This window comes from Manacus candei, unplaced genomic scaffold (assembly GCF_025592945.1).
Source record: "Manacus candei isolate 608988 ecotype Guabito, Panama unplaced genomic scaffold, ASM2559294v1 h1tg000005l, whole genome shotgun sequence".
Classification (NCBI taxonomy): domain Eukaryota; kingdom Metazoa; phylum Chordata; class Aves; order Passeriformes; family Pipridae; genus Manacus; species Manacus candei.
Window position 1 is genome coordinate 21098028 of NW_026138053.1, and position 18925 is coordinate 21116952.

The following is an 18925-nucleotide window of genomic DNA, read 5'->3' on the forward strand; positions in this document are numbered from 1 at the left end:
TAACACTTTTTATTAAAATGGTAATGATTACAGCTAGTATTGAAATTTAAGTGAAATCTTCATACCTTTCTCATCAATGTACTAATGATAAACCGAATCCTGACAACTCCTTAAGTAGATCAGATTTATTGAAAGTTAGTAAAGCAGACACAGAAACCCTCAGATCAAGCAGTTCATATACACTCCAAATTAGCAATGAACATAAAAGTCCCATCCTTAGGAACTTCATCTCTTATCTTTCACCACTTACAGAAAGGAGAAGAAAAGGGAGAAAGCTTAAATTCCATGTGAAGCAACTGAAAATAGAAGCCATAGTTACAAAGAAATCCTGCAGCCCCTTGCTAAACCAATGTTTAAGCTTTTAAGAACTGCCCCATGCTTCAAGGTATGTCTGCATCAATTCTGAAAGAGAAGGACAGGATAACTGTGTGTGCTGAGTATGAAAAATATATGTGATTTCAATAGTAAGGAAATAAAAATGGAGATTTCTCCTTCCTCTGCTATAAAGTATAGAGAGTATATTAATGACCAATAGAAATGAAAGTTATTCTACCTGAGTCCAAGAGATGTTAGTTTTCAGATATACTTGCAAAATGAAAGACAGAGAAAATTTAGAACAAAGTGTAGTAACAAAGGTAGCATACCATGACTATTTACAAATAAAAGTAGAAATATTATATATATATATCTATCTACATGGACATGACCTGATATTTAATGATACACATTGTGTTAAAATAACATTCTTGGCTCTTTTTTTGCTGCTCAAAATTAGAATACAAGTATTTGATGCCAAAGTTAATCTATACAGCATAACTTAAATACAGAGAACAGACACATGTAATAAGAAAAAAGTACAAAATGTACCCTCAAAAAATTAAATATGTATTTTTATGTTCCCCTTAAAATAGGCAATAGCTACATAATAATTATGCAGTGTCTGTAGTTAAAATTCATGTAACTTTGCATTATACCTAATAATGTTCCCGTGTGTTTTACAGCATGAGAAAATACCACAAATTCTCTGTCCTTAGTGTAGGAAATATGGCAGAAACATAAATATGTGCAAAGACTATGTATATACATGCTAACTGTGATGAAACTCTGGCCTAAATGATACAGGCCCAGGATAAATGTTGGATATTATCAAATGGCATTTTATGCCGCATTTTTATGCAGGAAATTCAGTTTTTTCCTCCAAATATGATCACAGTTTTTGCTTGAGTTTAAAGAAAATACTGTGTGAAAACTTTACATTATATGACTTGCCAATATGTTGCCTACTTCTCTATGAAAATGTGATTAATCATCTACTACAGAACTCTGACCCGGTGTAGGTGCATTTAACTTTGCTTTGCCACTTATTTACACCTGCTAAGGATGTGGATTTTAAAACACATACAGGTAGCTGCAGTAGCTAGATGTTATGAGGGGGCAGAGGTTTCTTGTTACCAAACAGTAAAGTCTGGGCGTACACCTTGAAAATCATTGACAGTGAAAGACCGTGACCGCCTCCTAAGGGTAGGACGACTGGGATTTCTCCCTTTAACCAAATTTAAATAAGGATCAGATCTCAGGAAGCGTGGGTAGCTGTCTTGCTCCATCAGCCTGTAGACTGTGTTCTGTGCTGTGTCAAAGGTGGTGATGAGGGGCTGGTGAATATTCTGACTTGTGGCTTCTTTGGTGTGAAAGTCCAAATTCACCTGGAAAATGAGGAAAAGTGTATTTCTTTAATGTACATTCTCGCATTTCCTGAGTTATCATTCATAGCAATGACATTGTACATTGGTGAAAAAATTTTCTGATAAGGAGACCTTGAATCCCCAACACAACAGGATGTAGGCACCTCAGAATCAGTATGTTCATGTTCAGAAATGGCTGTCAGAAAGTCTTCAAAGCTGTGTCACTGGTACAAAGCAAAACAGGTAAAATAGAAGATAAGGTCTGATGCTTGACTAAAAGCGACTTTCTAATAGTGATCTTTGTACAGTGGCAGCTCTGGGGCTTTGCAACACCAAACTAATACAGAACTCCCTCCATTCTCATTTAGGTTTCATGTAGAGCTTTGTCTAATGAGACTGTGTTTTGTCTAATGAGACTGTGTTAGTGAATATTTAAAATTTCAGGGTTTTAAGTAGAAACCCGTACAGTAGTACTGTAGGAAGGTGAGAGTAGGAAGTAGCAGTAGGTGTGTAGTAGGAAGGTGAGAAAACTCTAATAAAATGAAAAAAAAATATTTAAATGGGTCTCTGGAGCTTTATGTTGGAAAGCATATAAAAATTATTATTTATTCCATGTGCTGTTGCATTCAATCCTGGGAAATGTTTATTTGGTATGAGAATTTTATTAAAGTGTCAGGCACTGATTTAAAATGTTATTTTCAAAAATAAGATAGAATATATAAAAAAATTGTTGATTTAGTCAAAAAGTGAGTTCTATAATATGTTTCCTTTTCCTCACTAAGAGACACCTGTCATTTCCATACAACTAGTTAAAACAAGTAGTTTAGATCTAAAAACTGAAGGGTAATTAGTGATGATAGAATGGTCCTCTCATCTAAGATTTTTATGAACCTGTTGAACCGTATGCTCAGAAATTTTTGTGTAAAAGAGTTCTGTGGACAAGAAGTTAAAGAAAAGGTGCAAACTCCTGAGCTGTGTGGTCTGAAATGAGGTGCTGTTGGCTGGTCTCAGCTGCTCAGCTCAACCCAAGGAGGAAGTCTGACCAAAGCCAAGTGCTTAAGGTGAACCCAGCACCCACCTACCTGCAGCAAATTAAAGTATGACACACAGAGAAATTGCTTGGTTATTGTGAGTCAAAGTACAGCTTCCATACCCTGTCCACTCCTTAAGCTTTCCTCCTGCTCATATTTTGAGTATGAGCAGTTGTTACCCGACCATGACTGCCCAGGGATTGATCAATTGGCAACAACAGGTTCTGCCTCAAGCGACTCAGGGTGTTCTTTTTATAAGTAAGGTCCACCCCAAAGGCACACAGCAGGGAAAGAAATGAAATGGGACACAAGCCTTTGAAAGTGGGCATTTCCTGGGAAAAGAAGACCTGAATCTTAAGTGTAATCTATGAGAAATACAGGTGGAAATTGTACCATTTTGCAATCAGTTTCTTAAAATGAGAATTACACCTTTTTTGCCCTCGTCACAGGGAAGCAGCAAGTGTATAACTTCTGTTATTATGGAAAATAAAAAAAAAATAATAATGCAGGCATTGGCAACTGACATATTTGATCTGCTCAAACTCAATAGAATTACAGGAAATTGTAAGTCCAGAAGACCTATTGGTTGTGACTTCACTGAAAAATTCATCATCTCCCAACCCGTTCATCTCCTCCTTAGGGAAGGCAAAAATATTCCTCTTGCTCATTTCTGAATCCTTTATAACACACTTAAGTAACATGAAGAAGTTGTAAATATGAAAACTTTTTGCACTGTTACAATATTATAAAAAGGCTTCAGTGTTGGTGAGGACTGTCATATCAACGTATTTTTGTGCTGACAGTAACATAACAAGGATATGCAATTAGAGGTGGTGGAGGTGGAGAAGGGGGAGGGAGTCAATCAAGACAAGTCCATACCTAAAACATAGCTATTATTTTAAAGGATATATTTAATTTAGTAGTTTCTTCTAATCTCTTTTATTCTTTTAGCTTATTTAAAATAAAAGCTTCTGAATCTCTGTTATGTAATAATTTAATAGATAATTAGTGTTTTAAGAGAAGGGGGGAATAAATTTGTTGTTCTGGAGATAGCTATGAATAAAGACAGGTGATACTTCTCCACAAATGCTAGCTGACATATCTCATTGCAACTTTAACATTTACTATCACTTTTTTTCTTAAATATACATCGTGTATGTGTGTGTATATATATATATATATATCTCCCAGATTTAAAGATCACTAGGAATCAATGATTCCTATGATATAATATATATATTCATATAGCAACTTGAAGGGGGTATTGAAAGGAGTATGGAAGACAGTGAGAATTATCTCTGCAGATTTCCTTCCAGAGCTTTGATTTTTTTATATATCCTTCTTATGCCACTGACTACATAAAGTAATTGTTGCACCTGCTTCTGGTCATGCACTTCTTAAAAGCAGATTTCATCACTTGTGTCAAATAGAGTGTAGAATGAAGAAAGACTTTACCTCCTTTGGAGCATCTTTCTGTATGAATGTTTCAAAAATGGTCTTAGCTTTTGGCAGAAGTTCATGTGCAGTTTTGCTTTTCTTGTAATCCTCGCAAGCTATCCAGAACTCGATGTTCTCCTCACTGAACTCAGTTTTCAGAAACTTCGTAAAGGCATCCAGCCCAGCTACAGAAGGGAAAGTTCAATTGCATTAAAAAATATATCCTTATCAAACAGTTACTCTTTTCACACAATCTGTGCAAAGAAGCAAAATAGTTTGTGCTCCCTTTGAATAATATCACGTTATGGATAATTAACTTAACTGCACTTATTTTAAAACCTTTATGTATTTTTTTCCATTATGATCCTGAGTGCTGTGACTCCCATTACAGAATACTCAGCATCAGTAAAAGTCCACTACCAAGATCTCATAAATTTAGAAAGAGAAGCAAGCAAAACATGTCAATGTAAGTAGAGGTGACGGATTTTATTCCATCTGAATATCAATTTAGGTTGACCAAAACACTATTTGAATCTTCACTCATAAGTAAACTGTTCTCCAGTAACAATTTAAAGTGGATGGGTTTCAATATCTTTATAATTTGCTTTATGCTATTGTTGTTATGCTGAGGACATTTTCTTTCTCAAGTGTGCTTAAATCTACACAAGTCATGCAATTGTGTTGAAGTCAACTGTTCAAAGAACACAGATTAGAAAAGCACATGGTGTCCAGCACTGTAGCTGAAACATGTGTGCCCCTCCAGAAGGAAAGGAGGAACATATGTGCATTTGATAATTATGTGAGCAGCAGGCCCTTCCAAAGGATAGGGATCCCAGCTTGGATCCTGTCATGGGTTTAGAAACAAATTGTATCGGAAGGGACAAAATCTTTTCTTAAGTACATAGAACATATCTTGCAATCAGGAATATTTGAGAAATATTCAGATTAGATGCTCCTGTTTATTGAAGGAATTCTTTGCCATCTGTTATATTACTTTGTTCAATAAAATACAAAAGTTATTTTCAGTTATTTTCACTAGTTAACAGCATACTATAACCGAAGCATGTGAGGAGAGCAGAAACACACACTGCTATAAATGACCCATCATACCTAATTTAGGTAACTGCCAGGTCTACTTAAGAGAACAACTGAATTTTATAATTTTCCATCAATTTTCCATCAATTTTCCATCATTTTCCATCATTTTTCATCAATTTTCCATCATTTTCCATCACTTTTCCATCCTAACATTCTGCACGGAGAGGAAAAAAAACTACTAACCTTTCTCAGAAAGCAGTTTGTCAAAAGATTCTCCCCATTTCACTGCTTCTTCAGGAGACACGCTGCTTAAGAAACAGAAAGGGATTCTTAAGAATTGTGTATACTGTGTATTTAGGAAGCTGTGGTAATGTGTCATCAGTTACCCTTATGGCTCGGGACTGTTTCACAGAGCCTTTGATTAGATCACATTACTAAAGGAACTCATTCTCTTGGGGACTTCAGAAACATTTTCTTTAATTTTTTTTCCTGACCTTTTTTCCTGCAGAGCTCTACTTCTTTTCCCCTTTTTAAAAAAACATCAGAGCAAAGATTTTTTTTTTTTTTTTTTGCTTTGGTGTTTCATTGCTCTACCAGTCTTAAAGGGAATTGAGATCATGGGGTGTTGTAAAACTCCTAAGGGACCCAAGTCTGTCAGCTGTTGAAACTTAAGAAATACTTGTGCAGAGGTGTGGTTTTGAGTGCCCTCACTGAGGCTGTGTTACCGCAGTCTGCTTCTGATGAAATATGGAAAATTCAACAGCCTGAAGACAGAGCTGTAGCAATATGGTTTGGGTGTTAGCCTTCTAGGTTAATACCACACATAGTCTGGTTTGTTTACCACAAACATATTTCAGATGTCATGTTACTCTGAGACACTGTGCCTCATTTATAAAACTCCTCATATTCTTCATCAAGCATGTCAAGATGCACGTATTTCGTTTTGATTTCAAAAACTCTCCCCTAGAGAACAGTGAAGAAAGGAAAAAAACCACCTTGTTCCATTCACACATATACAATTTTGGAGAAATCATTTTTTGGTTTTGTGTAGACTAACCCTGGATGCACATCTGGACAGTACTTGGATTTTTAGTAGACAAGAACTGTAGTAAGCAGGAGGTGAGCTGTATCGTGCTAGGACTTAAGTTCTATGCCTGAAGGTGAAGTCAATCTTTATCAACTGCTTTTTGAATATTAATCTTTAGAACCATTTTCATTTGAGGACAAAGCACAGTACGTGGAAAGTATCAATAAGCAACTTGTCTGTGATTAGTTGGTTAGAACAACTTCTTATGGACTGAACACTTCTGGAAGTTTCTGCCTTCCTCCTGGAGTTTTGCAGTTCTGTTGCCTGATTCACACAGTTTGGGCTCCCTTGGCAAAAGCTGTAGGCACATGAAGTTTAGATGAAAGGGAATTCCAATCACTTTGGGAAGGAATTTAAGCCAGTAATGACCTTCATTTTGCACAAAACGCAAAAGGAGGAATTTTTTTATTATTATTATTTTAATAGGTGTCACATGTCTCCTAGCTGAAGTCATTGCTTACAGGAAGGGAATTTTTAACCAAGGAGAGAAAAACAGTTCTTGAGGAGAGGTACAAATGCTGGAGAAGTGAAATCCAAGAAATGAGCATAGGCTAGTAAAGTAGGGGAATTCTGGAGTCAGGGAAAATGAGACCTCGCCACCTTACAGAATTTGTTAGTTATGAGAAGTACAAAAGGTGTGGTTCTCTGAACTGTGTGGACTGGTAAGTCTGGTAACTGCGGGTTCCTATAGCTATAGAAATTATTTTGGTCATAGTGGAAGATAAAGCCTTATGACTTCAGACCACATACTCAGTCCACAACTGCATGGAATGCTGTAGAGGTTCTTTGTTGGGTTTGGAAACTCCTAGTGCAAGTTTCTGTTTCTCCATTTCTCCTTCAGAATCTGCATCAACCCAGTAGCCTCACAGATCCCCAAAACCTGGATGCAGCAATGAGTTTGTGCAATAATGGACAGAAACCAAGATTTGTTCAGCTTTGCCACTTTCTAAATATGAGAAGAAACTAGTTTAAACTAACAGATTACAGGCTACTTCTACTATCACCCCACTGTCCATCTGCAGTGCTCCATTAAATTCTCTTTCTACTTGTGTTAGTAACTCCCTGTGAAGAATAGAAATCATGAAAGCTCAGTAAATCACTTAAAAAATCTCAAAATTTTATCTTACTTTGTTATTCAAAAAAGAATCATTTTCTTTTTTGTTTGGTTTTTTTCCCATTTTTGACCAAAAATAATTGTCACTTCTCTCTAATCTGTATATAAAGATCAGCAAAAATCTACAAGTTTCTCTTCTATACAAGAACAGATGAATCTGTTAGTCAGGCACCTATCTGAAGTAACATGGTAAAAGGTAGCTGGCTGAGTGAGGCAGTGGTGGTCTGTTAAAAGGGGGAAATTCTTCAGAGAATTATTGTTGCTACTGTATGTTCCTCTGAAAGTGCCTTTACACAGATTATAAGAATGCAGTGATGGCTGTGTATTTGTATGAAATACCCTGGGTAATGAGAACTGTCTGCATACAGACTGCAGGGCAGCTGTGCTCCCTCTTTTTAGATGCAATCTTGGCATGGTTTTACATGTCTGGAACTGAGATGGGTGGGATATTTCCAAATGTGAGCAACAAACTGCCCAGTTATCCAGATGCGTGGGTGCAAGCATTTAGACACCACCTTCTCAGCTGCTTTTTCATGGGTTCTAGAAAGAGAGTTTGGGCCTTTATGTGATTTCTGCTGTGTGCTCATAACTAGTAAGGGCTTGTAAGAAGCAGTTCTGGCCAAAGCAGGCAGCTTGGCCCAAAAGATAGGAACTGTTTAAACAAGGTTTCATCAAGACAAAAGAGCATGGTAAGCACTGAAATGTTCTGAAATGATCTCTGATGGGAAAAAAGGGGCAGCAAATTTTTTAGGCCATGGAGTTGCATTACTTTACATGTTCCTTCTTCTTAGTCAGGACCTAAAAGTGCAATTCTTAATATATTGGTCAGATCTTGGTACACAATTGAACTCAGAAACTAAACTGTTGCTGAAGTCAATAAAACCAAGAATTTACCCTGCATCTTTATGAAAACATTATAACAGGGGCAATATTACCACAGTGTATAAGCATCAGTATGAATTTTGGAGAGAAGAGTATTCAACCAATTACTGCAATTACTAAGGAACTATGCATTAAGAATTTAACATGCATATGGCATCTGTACAACACAGAATTCTTTGGAAAACCTGCTTTGCAGGGCAGTGTATCATTTTGCTGCAAGCAGTAATTTGTCAGCTGCATTTCCGAGTTGATGCTTAGTCAGTGGACTAAGACAAAGACAAAGGCTGTTGGCATAAGTAAAGGTTTAAATGTATCTCCAAGTCTATGGGGACCAGTGGTGTGAAAATACTAGTGGTGAGTTACCTTGATGTGCTACAGATATTTCTATAGTGTGTGTATGCTTGGATTAGATTTGTAACTTTCAAATTAAATAGGTCTAGAAAGCATTACTCTGCCGAGTCTGAACGCACACACATAGATGCAGGAAATGTTCTGAGTCACACAGGCACTTCTTGGAAGGAATCCCCATCAGCTCAGTCATTTATAATGCTTACCTTGCTGGTTTTGCCACGTTTCCAGGTTTACCAAGATGGTCACTTTCATGGAATTCAGGTTTCTGCAGGAGCAGGCTCAGCCTATTTCTCTTCTGCTTAGCTCTACAACAGATTTGGAGTAGCTTTTCAAGAAACCGTTCTGAAAGTTGTTTATTCCCCCTCAAACATTTTCTTTGACTATTATCTCTGTTTCTGCATCATAGATCCTGCTATTTTCACTTACAGTAATGTTGATGTTACTTCTCCTACATATATTATTCACATTAGTTATTTTTTTCTTTACTGCTTAGCACAAATTCACATATGAAGCGAAGAGAAATGGAAATCCTTTTGTTTTCAGCATGCTTTTAATTTATTTTAAAGAGGAAGGGGCAAAATTTCCCATTAGAGAACGCAAACAGTTGGCTCAGCGTCTTCTACTTTTAATGTTTCATAAAGAAAAAAGGAAGTATTGCTTCCTGTCATTTCAAATTTTTGAGAAGAAACCTTCCCAAATCATATTCAGCATTTCTCAGAACTTCTTCCAACCTCCCTTTCCTGGTTTGTTTAGACCATTATTTGATTTGTTTCTTGTTCTTAAAAAAATACTTCTGCAATGACTTAATATTTTATGTACACGGTTTCTAGAGTTGCAGTTCATGAGTTTTCATATGTGCGTCAAAAATAAAATTACCTGTGCCCTAAATTCATACCCACAAGCTGCATTAGAGGAAACTTTTATGTAAACAGAACACTCAGATGTTTCGGCATGACCCAAAAACTTACCCAGGTTTGCTTGCTTTGTGTGGCTCTTCTTTAATCACCGATTTCATGACTTTGTAATAGGATTTGTCCTTTGAAGCAGAAATGTTCAGCTGGGGGAATAAAAGAAGGGGGTTCTCCATCTTCCTTCAAAAATGCTTCCGAAAACGTTCCTCTTGCTCCCTTGCAGTGGTGGCACCCGGTGCAGCTCTCACATGCTGTGCCCACCCGGGGCTGCCCCCGGTGGGGAACGGCGCAGTTTGGAGAGGAGGTGGTGGGAAGAAGGTGGTGGGAAGAAGGTGGTTCTCCACTTCCACTGCCGCTGCAGCTGCACGTACACTGCGCTTTAAGTAGAGTTCTGGTTTTACATTCGTCATTTAGGGAAGTGAGGTTGCAACTTTGCAAAATGTCCGTCGCTCACGCCGACAAACCACAGCCAGAGAGCAGCTCCGGGGTGCCTGCTTCTGGGAGCTGATGTGCTGCTAGGCTTAGGGTGACACCAGCATTTGCCCCCAAACACCTGTGAGAAGTGTACATAGTGTAGTGCAGTTTCTCTAAAATTAACTTTAATGACAATAATATTGCATAAAACAGTGTACAGCACCATCTTAAGCTCTTAGAGAGCTTCCATCTGGCCTTAAACTACTCTCCACAGCTCAGGTGCCATGTGCTGGACACAGAAGTAGTTCCATCTGCAGCATGCTGACTTGAAACTCAAGGTTTCTCAGCATCTCCTGCAACACCCAGATGAAGCTGTGGTGGATCACGTATTTTGCAAGCAGAGATTTTAATTTTTGCACCATTCTTCAGAAATTGTAACCACTTTTAATTTCAAGTTTGTACACTAAAAGATCCTTCCATATCTTCTCTATGTGTGGATTTATTTTTACTTGCAATCTCACAGTCAGGATAAAAAAAAGTCTTTAGTTCAGAACAAAGATATGTGACTTTTTAAATTATTATTTTGATAGTAAATAACCCAAAAATTCTCAATTCAGTTCCATAATGTAAAAATGTATTTATGTTGTAAGCTGATCAACACAAATTACTTCTTCACAAACAAGTTTGATGTCAATTAAGTTTCATGGTTTTAAGTTCAACTTGCGTTGGAGATGTCATTGGAACAGTACATCTACTAAAGAAACCTCCTCAGTGTTAACTGAATGAGGTGCTGGAAAAGATTAAAACTATGCAGTAGTTAATTGATTAAGAATTAAACAGTTCTCCTTTTTTTTTTTAGTGCCAATATCTTATTTTGATTATTCAGGTAAGACATTGAGCCTTGGGGAGAAGACATGACCTCATCACCTCCAATAATTTTGTTGAGTTCTACAGAACTGCTGCAGCATTGGTAAGTTCTGATGAGAGTCCACTGTGACCTCTTTCCTGTGGCTTGCAGAACTAAGGAGGATGGGAGGTATTAATATTCAAAATAAACAAAAAAAAAAACCCAACAACTCTGCCGGGATTCCAAATTTGTGAAACACTAGAAGAAGAAACTGTTATCTATCGTGATTTTTTTTTAAGAGCAAAAAAACTGAAATAAAACTCACATGTGCTACATGTGTGATACAAATTTTAAAACCAGACTGAATGGGAAATACTCAGTGAACAACTGCTTTTGTAACCCAAGAACCTTTAAGGAGCAGGGTTATGGTTTGAACTTCATTTTCAGATTCAGAGTAGGCTTTATATCACATCATGCTTATTTTAAACTGGCTTTAACCACAGTTGTGTTTAATCATTTATTCTGCCTTTTACTGATAAGTAGATAAATATAGACTGCATGATTTTATTTCACTTTTCTGCAATAGTGGTAGTCACATGAACTTTTTTTTCCTGTTATGTGTGTATAATGCTGTCTATGTTTGTCTGCCATAATTTTATAACCTGGTGATTTCAGTTCCTGAAAAATGTCATTAACTGTAGGCTCAGCAATTCATATAAGCTGATTTATGAAAGATTTGGAACATCGCTCAGAAGTGAATTATGGTGGCATTGCCACTGTACCAGGTAACTTATAGATGGGAATCATCTATAAGGTGGTGTAATCTCTTTGAGCACTCATCAGTGATGGGCTCTCTCCTGAGAACATCTGAATGGCTTGTCCAATACATTCTTCAGCGACCCCAAAGCAACAGGTGCTATGCTTCAGGTGCTTGAAATATTGCTGTACTACACTGTGGCAATAGCATCAGTCCCAAATGCAGCAGTGTGCTGTGCATCTCCTGAGAATTCATTAGGAAATCTGGAAGAGTGGGGAGAGGAAGGGAATAATCACAAAAAACTCCTCCCCCACCCCCACCCCCCGCTCCCCTACTTTTTTTACCCCATTAATAGAAAGCTAATATTAAATCTAGGCCATGAAGTAGCCAAATCACACCCCAAGGCAGCCTGTGTTTTGTCAGGGATGGTGCTGGTGCTAATAAGCATTTCTGTTTTGCACTGCAGGCTACAGTAGTTATAGCAACAGTATTAATGACCCTGTAAATGCTTCTGGGCCATTTTGGATACTGCAAGATGATGATATAGAACAACGAATAAGTTATTTTAAGCTGGAAAAAGCAGACCAAGAATATTATGTTGATGACATGACTAGAGACCTAGAAATCTCTAAAGAAATTTGTGATGGGAACTAAATATCCTGCTTCTCAACCATTTCTCTAACCACTGAAATATATCCACAAATCTTTTGGGAAGAAGACTACTGATTTTTAAGCTCTTAAATCAAGATCATCTCTGTAATGTGAGAACATTATTGACTTAATAATTTATTACTTGTAGAAAAGAATAAATACATTTCTCAAGATGAATACAAAATGTATTTGCAGAACGATCTTTATGTGACACAAAAGTAAAATTGAATAGATCACAAAGTGCAGGAAGTTCCTTGAGGTGATGTTCTGACCCCTTTGGGCCTGTTCTTCAGCTGAAAAGTGTCTGCACTGGCTTCTGTACCTGTTTATAAAGTCCTGTCACAGCTGATGATCAAGTCGTGCTTGGTTTTTACAGACACAATAGCTGCCTGCTGTGAAAGAAATACTGACTGATACTGTTAGCAATAGGGGCATTGTACTATACACTGAGTATGTCTTGTTTCTTTTTTAAAGGAAGGCACTGAAAGGCTCAGCCTTTCAGTTCAGCTGAATAGAAGTGCAGCCCCGACTGAGCGGTTCAGCTCAGCACAAAGAGCTAGAGCACAATGGGGAGTTCTCCTTTGTCAGTAATCCTGCTGCATCTCTCTCCGAGCTATTTTCCTTGCTTGTCAGGTAAGTGTAAACTTTTCATCCTTCACGTCTCTGCTCACGTTCTGGCACTGCCCAGGTTCCTCCACAGCCAAGCTCCATCACTGTTCTTATTCAGATACAATCTTACCAGTATTGGCTTTTGTTGGGTTAGGTTTCTGCTGAAGGGAAGCAATATTCATCTTTGTGGGAAGAAAAACAAACAAACAAACAAAACCAAGAGAGGTTCTTTAGCGTTCTGTGAGGAAATAGGCATGGAAAGAAACTTCACAGAAGAGCATGGGCTGAAAAGATGAATTTCTGTATTCCTTTTTCATGTAAAGGGATTTAAAAATTTGAAAATTAAAATTACATGTTTTGAGTTAATTTGGTTTTAATAAATAACTCTGCTCTTCACCAACTTCTTAACAATTTAGCACTACGCAATATTTATGTTGTTTATTCCTTATTGGAAACCGTAATTGGACCTACAATTTAACAATTATATGATCCAATGTGTGGTTGTTCTGTTTATCTTTTTCCTATCAAGCAATTCCAAAAGTAAAATAGTTTTATTGGAAATCTCAAGTAGAGGATCTTGCAGTCTGCTAATTCAGTGAATTTGTTTAGTGGTGCACTTAAAAGTTTCATCCTAGTGGAGGAATTTGGCACATGAGATACTTCAGACTTAGTGAAAGAGAAGCATTGCAACACCTGCACATAGTTCACATTGTAAAACCCTGTTTGTTGTTGATGTTTATAAGGAAGGAAACAAAGTTGCATTGCTTCATATATGGATTACTGACAACAGGAACATAACACTTTGCATTGGGGGTCTGTCAGCCAGGGATCTCAAAAGAACTTTGTAAGGAGCCCGTGGTGAAAACTCAAGGCTTGGTGCAGGCTTGGGAATCTTTGTAGTTTTCTCAGAACTTCTGCTGTGGAAAGTGTTTACATCTGTGCTAAACTGAATTCATTTGTTATGTCTTTGGAGAGGTCAGAATAAGAAAGTGAGTCTGCAAAGTTCTCAGCTGTGTTCATTTCCTGCCTGTCCCGTGGTTACATGGCCGGCACCTCTGATTAGTTCTATTTACATATTACATACATCACTGTCACAATTAATCTTCAGGAAGCTGGTTTCTCGGTTGAACCACTCTGTGTTTACAACCAGCTCGCACAAGTGCAGAGCAATGACATCAGCGCTCATTAGACAATTGCCTGTTAACAACCAGCTTCCGGAAGGGCTCACCTAGAACACTCACATGCATTTTTTTAAGACGTGTTTATTTTAGTGTGGTATTCACAGGAAACGCTAAAGGCAGGAATGTTCTCTAAATCCTGCCCGAAATATCCTACTGGAGTTCCGTGCTACTGGATTTATTTCTGTCTTACAGAAACCCAGAGGGATTCCTCACATGACAACCCGCTTTTATTTTTTTTTTTTTTTAAAGGAGACAGATTTTATCAATCCAAGACAACAGTGCAAGCAGCATCAAGTATTGGGCTGAGCGTTATCTCGTCCTTCTGGGAAAGGTGTGGGAGAATGGAATGGAGGCATTATTGCTTAATCACATAGGAGGGCTGTGACTCCTTGTCTGCTGACTATTAGCCATGAAATCAAACTCAAGGGAATAAAATCTGCGTTACATCAGGACTCAGTCTGCTATCACTGAACTACTCAGTGGTTAAAGCAGAGCCAACATGTGTGATGCTAAGCATGCCCTCACTCTGCTTTTCCAGTCAGGAAATTGAGGATTATCCAGGGATAATTATGAATAAGGGATTCGGGAATATCTAGGGATGCTGCAGCCCAGGTTGAACTACTAGGGCATTGTCAAACATCCACAATGCAGAACTAGGGATGCTGTAAGGAGCACTTCATATCAAAAAAGCAGCTCTGCAGGAGAGATGGCTGCCCCAGGGCTGGGAAAGCACTCAGAACAGGTTTTGAAGGTCACACTTCGGTATTTAGGATGAAGTTAGGCAGGGTCTAAAAGCTCAGGGTCTACTGTAAAAACACCTGTGAGGGCTTCAGGGTTGCATCATGTTTTCCTTTAGTATAAATAATATGGCACTGATACAGGGACACCTCATTCTGCCTATTTAAAACACAGCTAAGGTTTCTGTAATGATACTTTCTTCAACTTATATGTTATTATGTTTTATTCATTGTTACTCCTTCCTGATAGTGCATTGTTCTGATGTCCTGATTTAGCTGATGCAAATAGTCCTGGGATTTACAAAGTAGTATATTGGATTGCTCATCAGAGCAGCAAAAAAACTGGTACCCAAAAAATTGAAAATATATAGCAAATATCTATCTATATGAATATATAAATATATTATCTTCAAAGTCTGTCAAAAGCATCTGAAGATATAAAAGCTACATGTCACTGATTTTTCTCTTCAGTAATTACCCAAAGAAATTCAGCACTAAAATTAGGCAAAATTTAATAATAATGCCACATCACATTTCAGTGACTATGAAATATTCAGAATGACTGAGAATGTTTCCAGGAAGGTTCAACTCTTTTTTTCAGGATTGAAAAAAGCTGTATTCTAAAATGTAAGTTGGAATAGTTTTATTTCCTATGGAACTTTTTAGGGAAGTTTTGCAGTGGCAGTTTCTTTTCCTACTCCCAAACTGTTAGCAATCTTATGAGGAAGCTGGCTTCAAGGCAGGGACACTCATTGTCAGTGTTCACCAGCCAGTCATAGTCTGTCTTCCTCTTAGCTAGTGGCAGAATTTCCAACAAAAGCCTTCCCTTATCAAGCACCAGGGTACCAAAAACAGGCTTTCCAAAAACAGCCATCCAATTTTTTCTTCAGATTTGCAGGAACCCTCAAGAAAAGCTTGCTGATTGCCTAACACAGTAATATGCTGAGGGCTGTGAATCTTAGCGAGCCTTCAGAAAAGCTTCAGGCATAGTAGAGACAAAGCTTTGCTCCAGAAAAGTACTTGTGTGTGTGTTTAATTCCAGTCGTGCAAGGAAATCTTGCCTGATTAATTCGCTGTGTTGGATTGGAGGCTGTGTGATCTGGCAAAGACTGAGCCATTTTGGGACACAGCAGATGTAAGCAGCAACATTATAAAGAATTGGACTTATTCTTCATTCTGCACTCTAGGCAGCGGGATGGATTTTATTAATTCCTCACTGTCACCCTTCCTGTTATGTTCATGACAAAAGACCTTGCCATTTGGGCACTATCCATTTCTCGAATTTTTTGAGCTTTTAGCCTGAGTCATGGCATGCTTCATGATTACAAGTTCAATGGTACAGTTTGTAGCTTTTGCAGATGCTGTCCTCGATGACCTCTGGTTTTCACACCAGCATCTAAACCAGATTCTCATCAGGACCAATCTGCTGCTCCTGTCTTTCTCATCTGTGCTTCTCTGCCACGGCCAGAATAATGGGAATCATAAAAATAAATTTTGCAAAGCTTGCCAAAAAAGCTTCCTCAAAACAGAGGAAACATGATTTTTGCACTTTCAGTATGCACACAAGGAAACAAGGTATTCTAGTCTCTCTGTTGAGTAAAAACAGGTGATCATACATCAGGTTACACTGTCAATTTGGTAAACTTGAAACTTGTAATAGGTTTGATATTGCTGTGGTCACCAAATCTAATACAAACGTTGCATTTCATTCGTTGTCACTCAGTCTAGATTGCCGGAGGACAGAGACTGTTGGTCTGAAACCTGTCTGTGTGGCACGTATGAAATAATTTCCATTTCAGTTTGCAGTGACCACAAGTCATTTCTGTAATGCCTAGGAAAGGTCTGCAGACTGCTTTGCTTGATTCCCAAATACCTTTCAAATTCAAATTTAGAGATTGTCGGGGAGGCTAGGTAAGGCTTTTTTTTCTAAGCCCAGAATGGTCTCCAAGTTTAAGATCTTTGCTTTCTGATTACCAAATTACACCCCAATCCTGACAGTGTAGATGCATATTCCCCAGAGGATGGATGTACGGGCACCCAGGTTTTCCAGTACCAAAATAAGGCACCTCAGGTGATGGCTGGCAGTGGCCACGACAGTCCCGGTGCTCCCTCTATTGGAAAAGTTCTGACATGTCCTTTCTCCTTCAGAAAAAGAGGGCATGGATGGCTCTGCTTGGGAATCAACATCCCAAGTTTTCCCCAGTCAAATCTAAAAGAGCTGTGCTCATCCCTCTGCTGCTGGTACCTTCCATTCTCCCACCCTCCCATCTCCACCTCACTCTGGTGAGGGTCCTTGGTTCAGTAGCAATATACAGAGCAACCATTTTGAAAGATTTAACAACAATCAGTGCAATAGTCTGATGTTTTGCAAATATTCTGCCCAGGTGCTTCCAAGATGAAAGGAGTCAGTTGTTTGGGGTTTTTTTTAAGCGTTTGATTTCCAGCACAGGCCACAGGCTCAGGTGCAGCCATAGAGGACACAGGACTGCAGTTCCCTGTATGTCCCCCTGGGCAGGGCTCCTTCCAGCCCTCCTGCCCATCTCCCTTTCATTATCACATGCTATTTCTTCTCTGGAGGGGGTTTGGCCATAGCTTGCCCTGTCAGGATTTCCCCCAAGGTTTAGAGCTCCCTGTGAGCAGGGCTGGACCTGCAGCCGGCAGAAAGAGCAGCTAAGGAAAGCTGAGCACAGCCAGGCCACCCTGGGGCCAGGGGTACCCATCACACACCCCAACAGACCCCTGCTGAGTCACACAGAATCACAGAATCAACTGGGTTGGAAAAGACCTCTGAGATCATCAAGTCCAACCTATGACTGAACACCACCTTGACAAGTAGACTATGGCACTAAGAGCCACATCCAGTCTTTCCATAAACAGCTCCAGGGATGGTGACTCCACCACCTCCCTGGGCAGTCCACTTGAGTGTTTAATTACCCTTTCTGTGAAGAAATTCTTTCTAATGTCCAACCTGAACCCCCACTGGCTCAGCTTAAGACTGTGTCCTCTCATCCTGTTGCTTGTAGCCTAGGAGATGAGGCTGACTCCCACCTGGCTACAACCCCCTTTCAGGTGGTTGTAGAGAGTGATGAGGTCACCCCTGAATCACTTGGTTGGAGGGTCGAGCAGTCCACCTGGGGCCAGACCCTGTGTCGGCTCTTGCCCCTGCTTAAGCTTCAAGATTCCAGCCCCTGTTCCCTAGTGATCCACCCTGTGAGCCATGGGAGTGCACACAGGTGACCCAGACCTCTCTGGTACCTGCAGTTTTGCTATCTGGTTCATGCCAACTCATCCCAGACACGTGCTACCATGTGAACTTCTTTGTCAGCTGCCTGGGGGGCAAAAGGGTTGGCCCTCTTGACTCTGCAAACTCAGACCATCAGCCCTCAGTTTAAAGATCATCTGCATCAGAGAACCCTTCTGTCCCTGCTGAGAATGACCAGGATGCTCTTATCAGCCAGTATATTGTTGCTTCTGATGGATCTCCAGTATCTAGAGCTGGGTCATCATGCATCCGTTTCCTGGTCACCTGCTTCCAATGACAGCCCCATTAATAAGAGATCCCTGTTTGTGTTGAGGGCACAGGCCTCATACACATTTTTGTTTCTGCTACTTCTGTGGCAGGGCTGTGCAGACGTGGCAAAAGACACAACTGCCCTCTTGATGTTTGCACCTGGAGTCATTATCTTGTGACTGAGCGCTTGCAGGAACCTCTGTAATCTCAGTTGTAAAAAAAACAGGTGGACTGTGAGCTGGGGTCCTTTTCTGGCTTCTGAAGAATCATTTGGCACAGCTTTGCCTCTGCGCTTGCCATGCTGTATTCATTCATCTGGTGTGATGGTTATCTGAGCAGAGCTGAAAACAGGGAACCCCAGCAAGTCCCTGGGGCAGAGTCAGAGCAGACACTTCAAAGATAAATCCCAGGCTTGTGCCTAGGACATGTGAGGGAAAGCCTCTTGTGCACCAGTGAGCCTCCCTGAAGTCTCATTTAGGCTCCTGCAAAAGGTGCTCATTTTCAGGTGCCTTCTGTATCTCCACTTTCTGATTATCATCACTTGGGGGGCAGTTATGCTCACGTCAGGTCTTGCTCTAGCCAAGTGTGATTGGATCAAACTTTAGTATTTTAGCTGTTAACTTATACAAAACCTGGTGCAAGCAAGGAGAAAGTCATTGCTTTGGGGCTGACTGTGTCCAGATTG

The 18925-nt window shown here is 39.4% G+C and overlaps 2 protein-coding genes across 3 annotated transcripts in view; one reads left to right on the top strand and one right to left on the bottom strand.

Annotated features, from left to right (window-relative positions):
• Positions 1–110: 110 nt before the first annotated feature.
• RGS18 (regulator of G protein signaling 18) lies at positions 111–9877 on the bottom strand. 2 transcript variants are annotated; one of them, XM_051804845.1, is made up of 5 exons: positions 9591–9877; positions 8826–8927; positions 5432–5493; positions 4169–4335; positions 111–1703 (listed from the first exon to the last, which is right to left on the bottom strand). In XM_051804845.1, the coding sequence occupies exons 1-5, from the start codon at positions 9707–9709 to the stop codon at positions 1449–1451; spliced, it is 705 nt and encodes a 234-aa protein (XP_051660805.1). In that variant the 5' UTR covers positions 9710–9877; the 3' UTR covers positions 111–1448. The 2 variants fall into 2 exon arrangements, with proteins under 2 accessions (XP_051660805.1, XP_051660797.1); XM_051804837.1 differs by having other exon boundaries at positions 5432–5496.
• Positions 9878–12701: 2824 nt separating this feature from the next.
• RGS4 (regulator of G protein signaling 4) overlaps positions 12702–18925 on the top strand; it is a 32552-nt gene continuing 26328 nt past the window's right edge. The window contains exon 1 of the mRNA XM_051804890.1: positions 12702–12835. The gene's annotated coding sequence lies outside the window, so the exon portion shown is untranslated. The remainder of the gene's footprint in view (positions 12836–18925) is intronic.

Bases quoted from the DNA above. Each gene is read 5' to 3' on its own strand.
- RGS18 (XM_051804837.1), bottom strand. From the start codon at position 9,709: ATGGAGAACCCCCTTCTTTTATTCCCCCAGCTGAACATTTCTGCTTCA. The intron at 8,928-9,590 runs GTAAGTTTTTGG...AATCTGTTGTAG, and splicing joins CACAAAGCAAGCAAACCTGG to AGCTAAGCAGAAGAGAAATA. The intron at 5,497-8,825 runs GTAAGCATTATA...CTGTTTCTTAAG, and splicing joins AACGTGGCAAAACCAGCAAG to CAGCGTGTCTCCTGAAGAAG.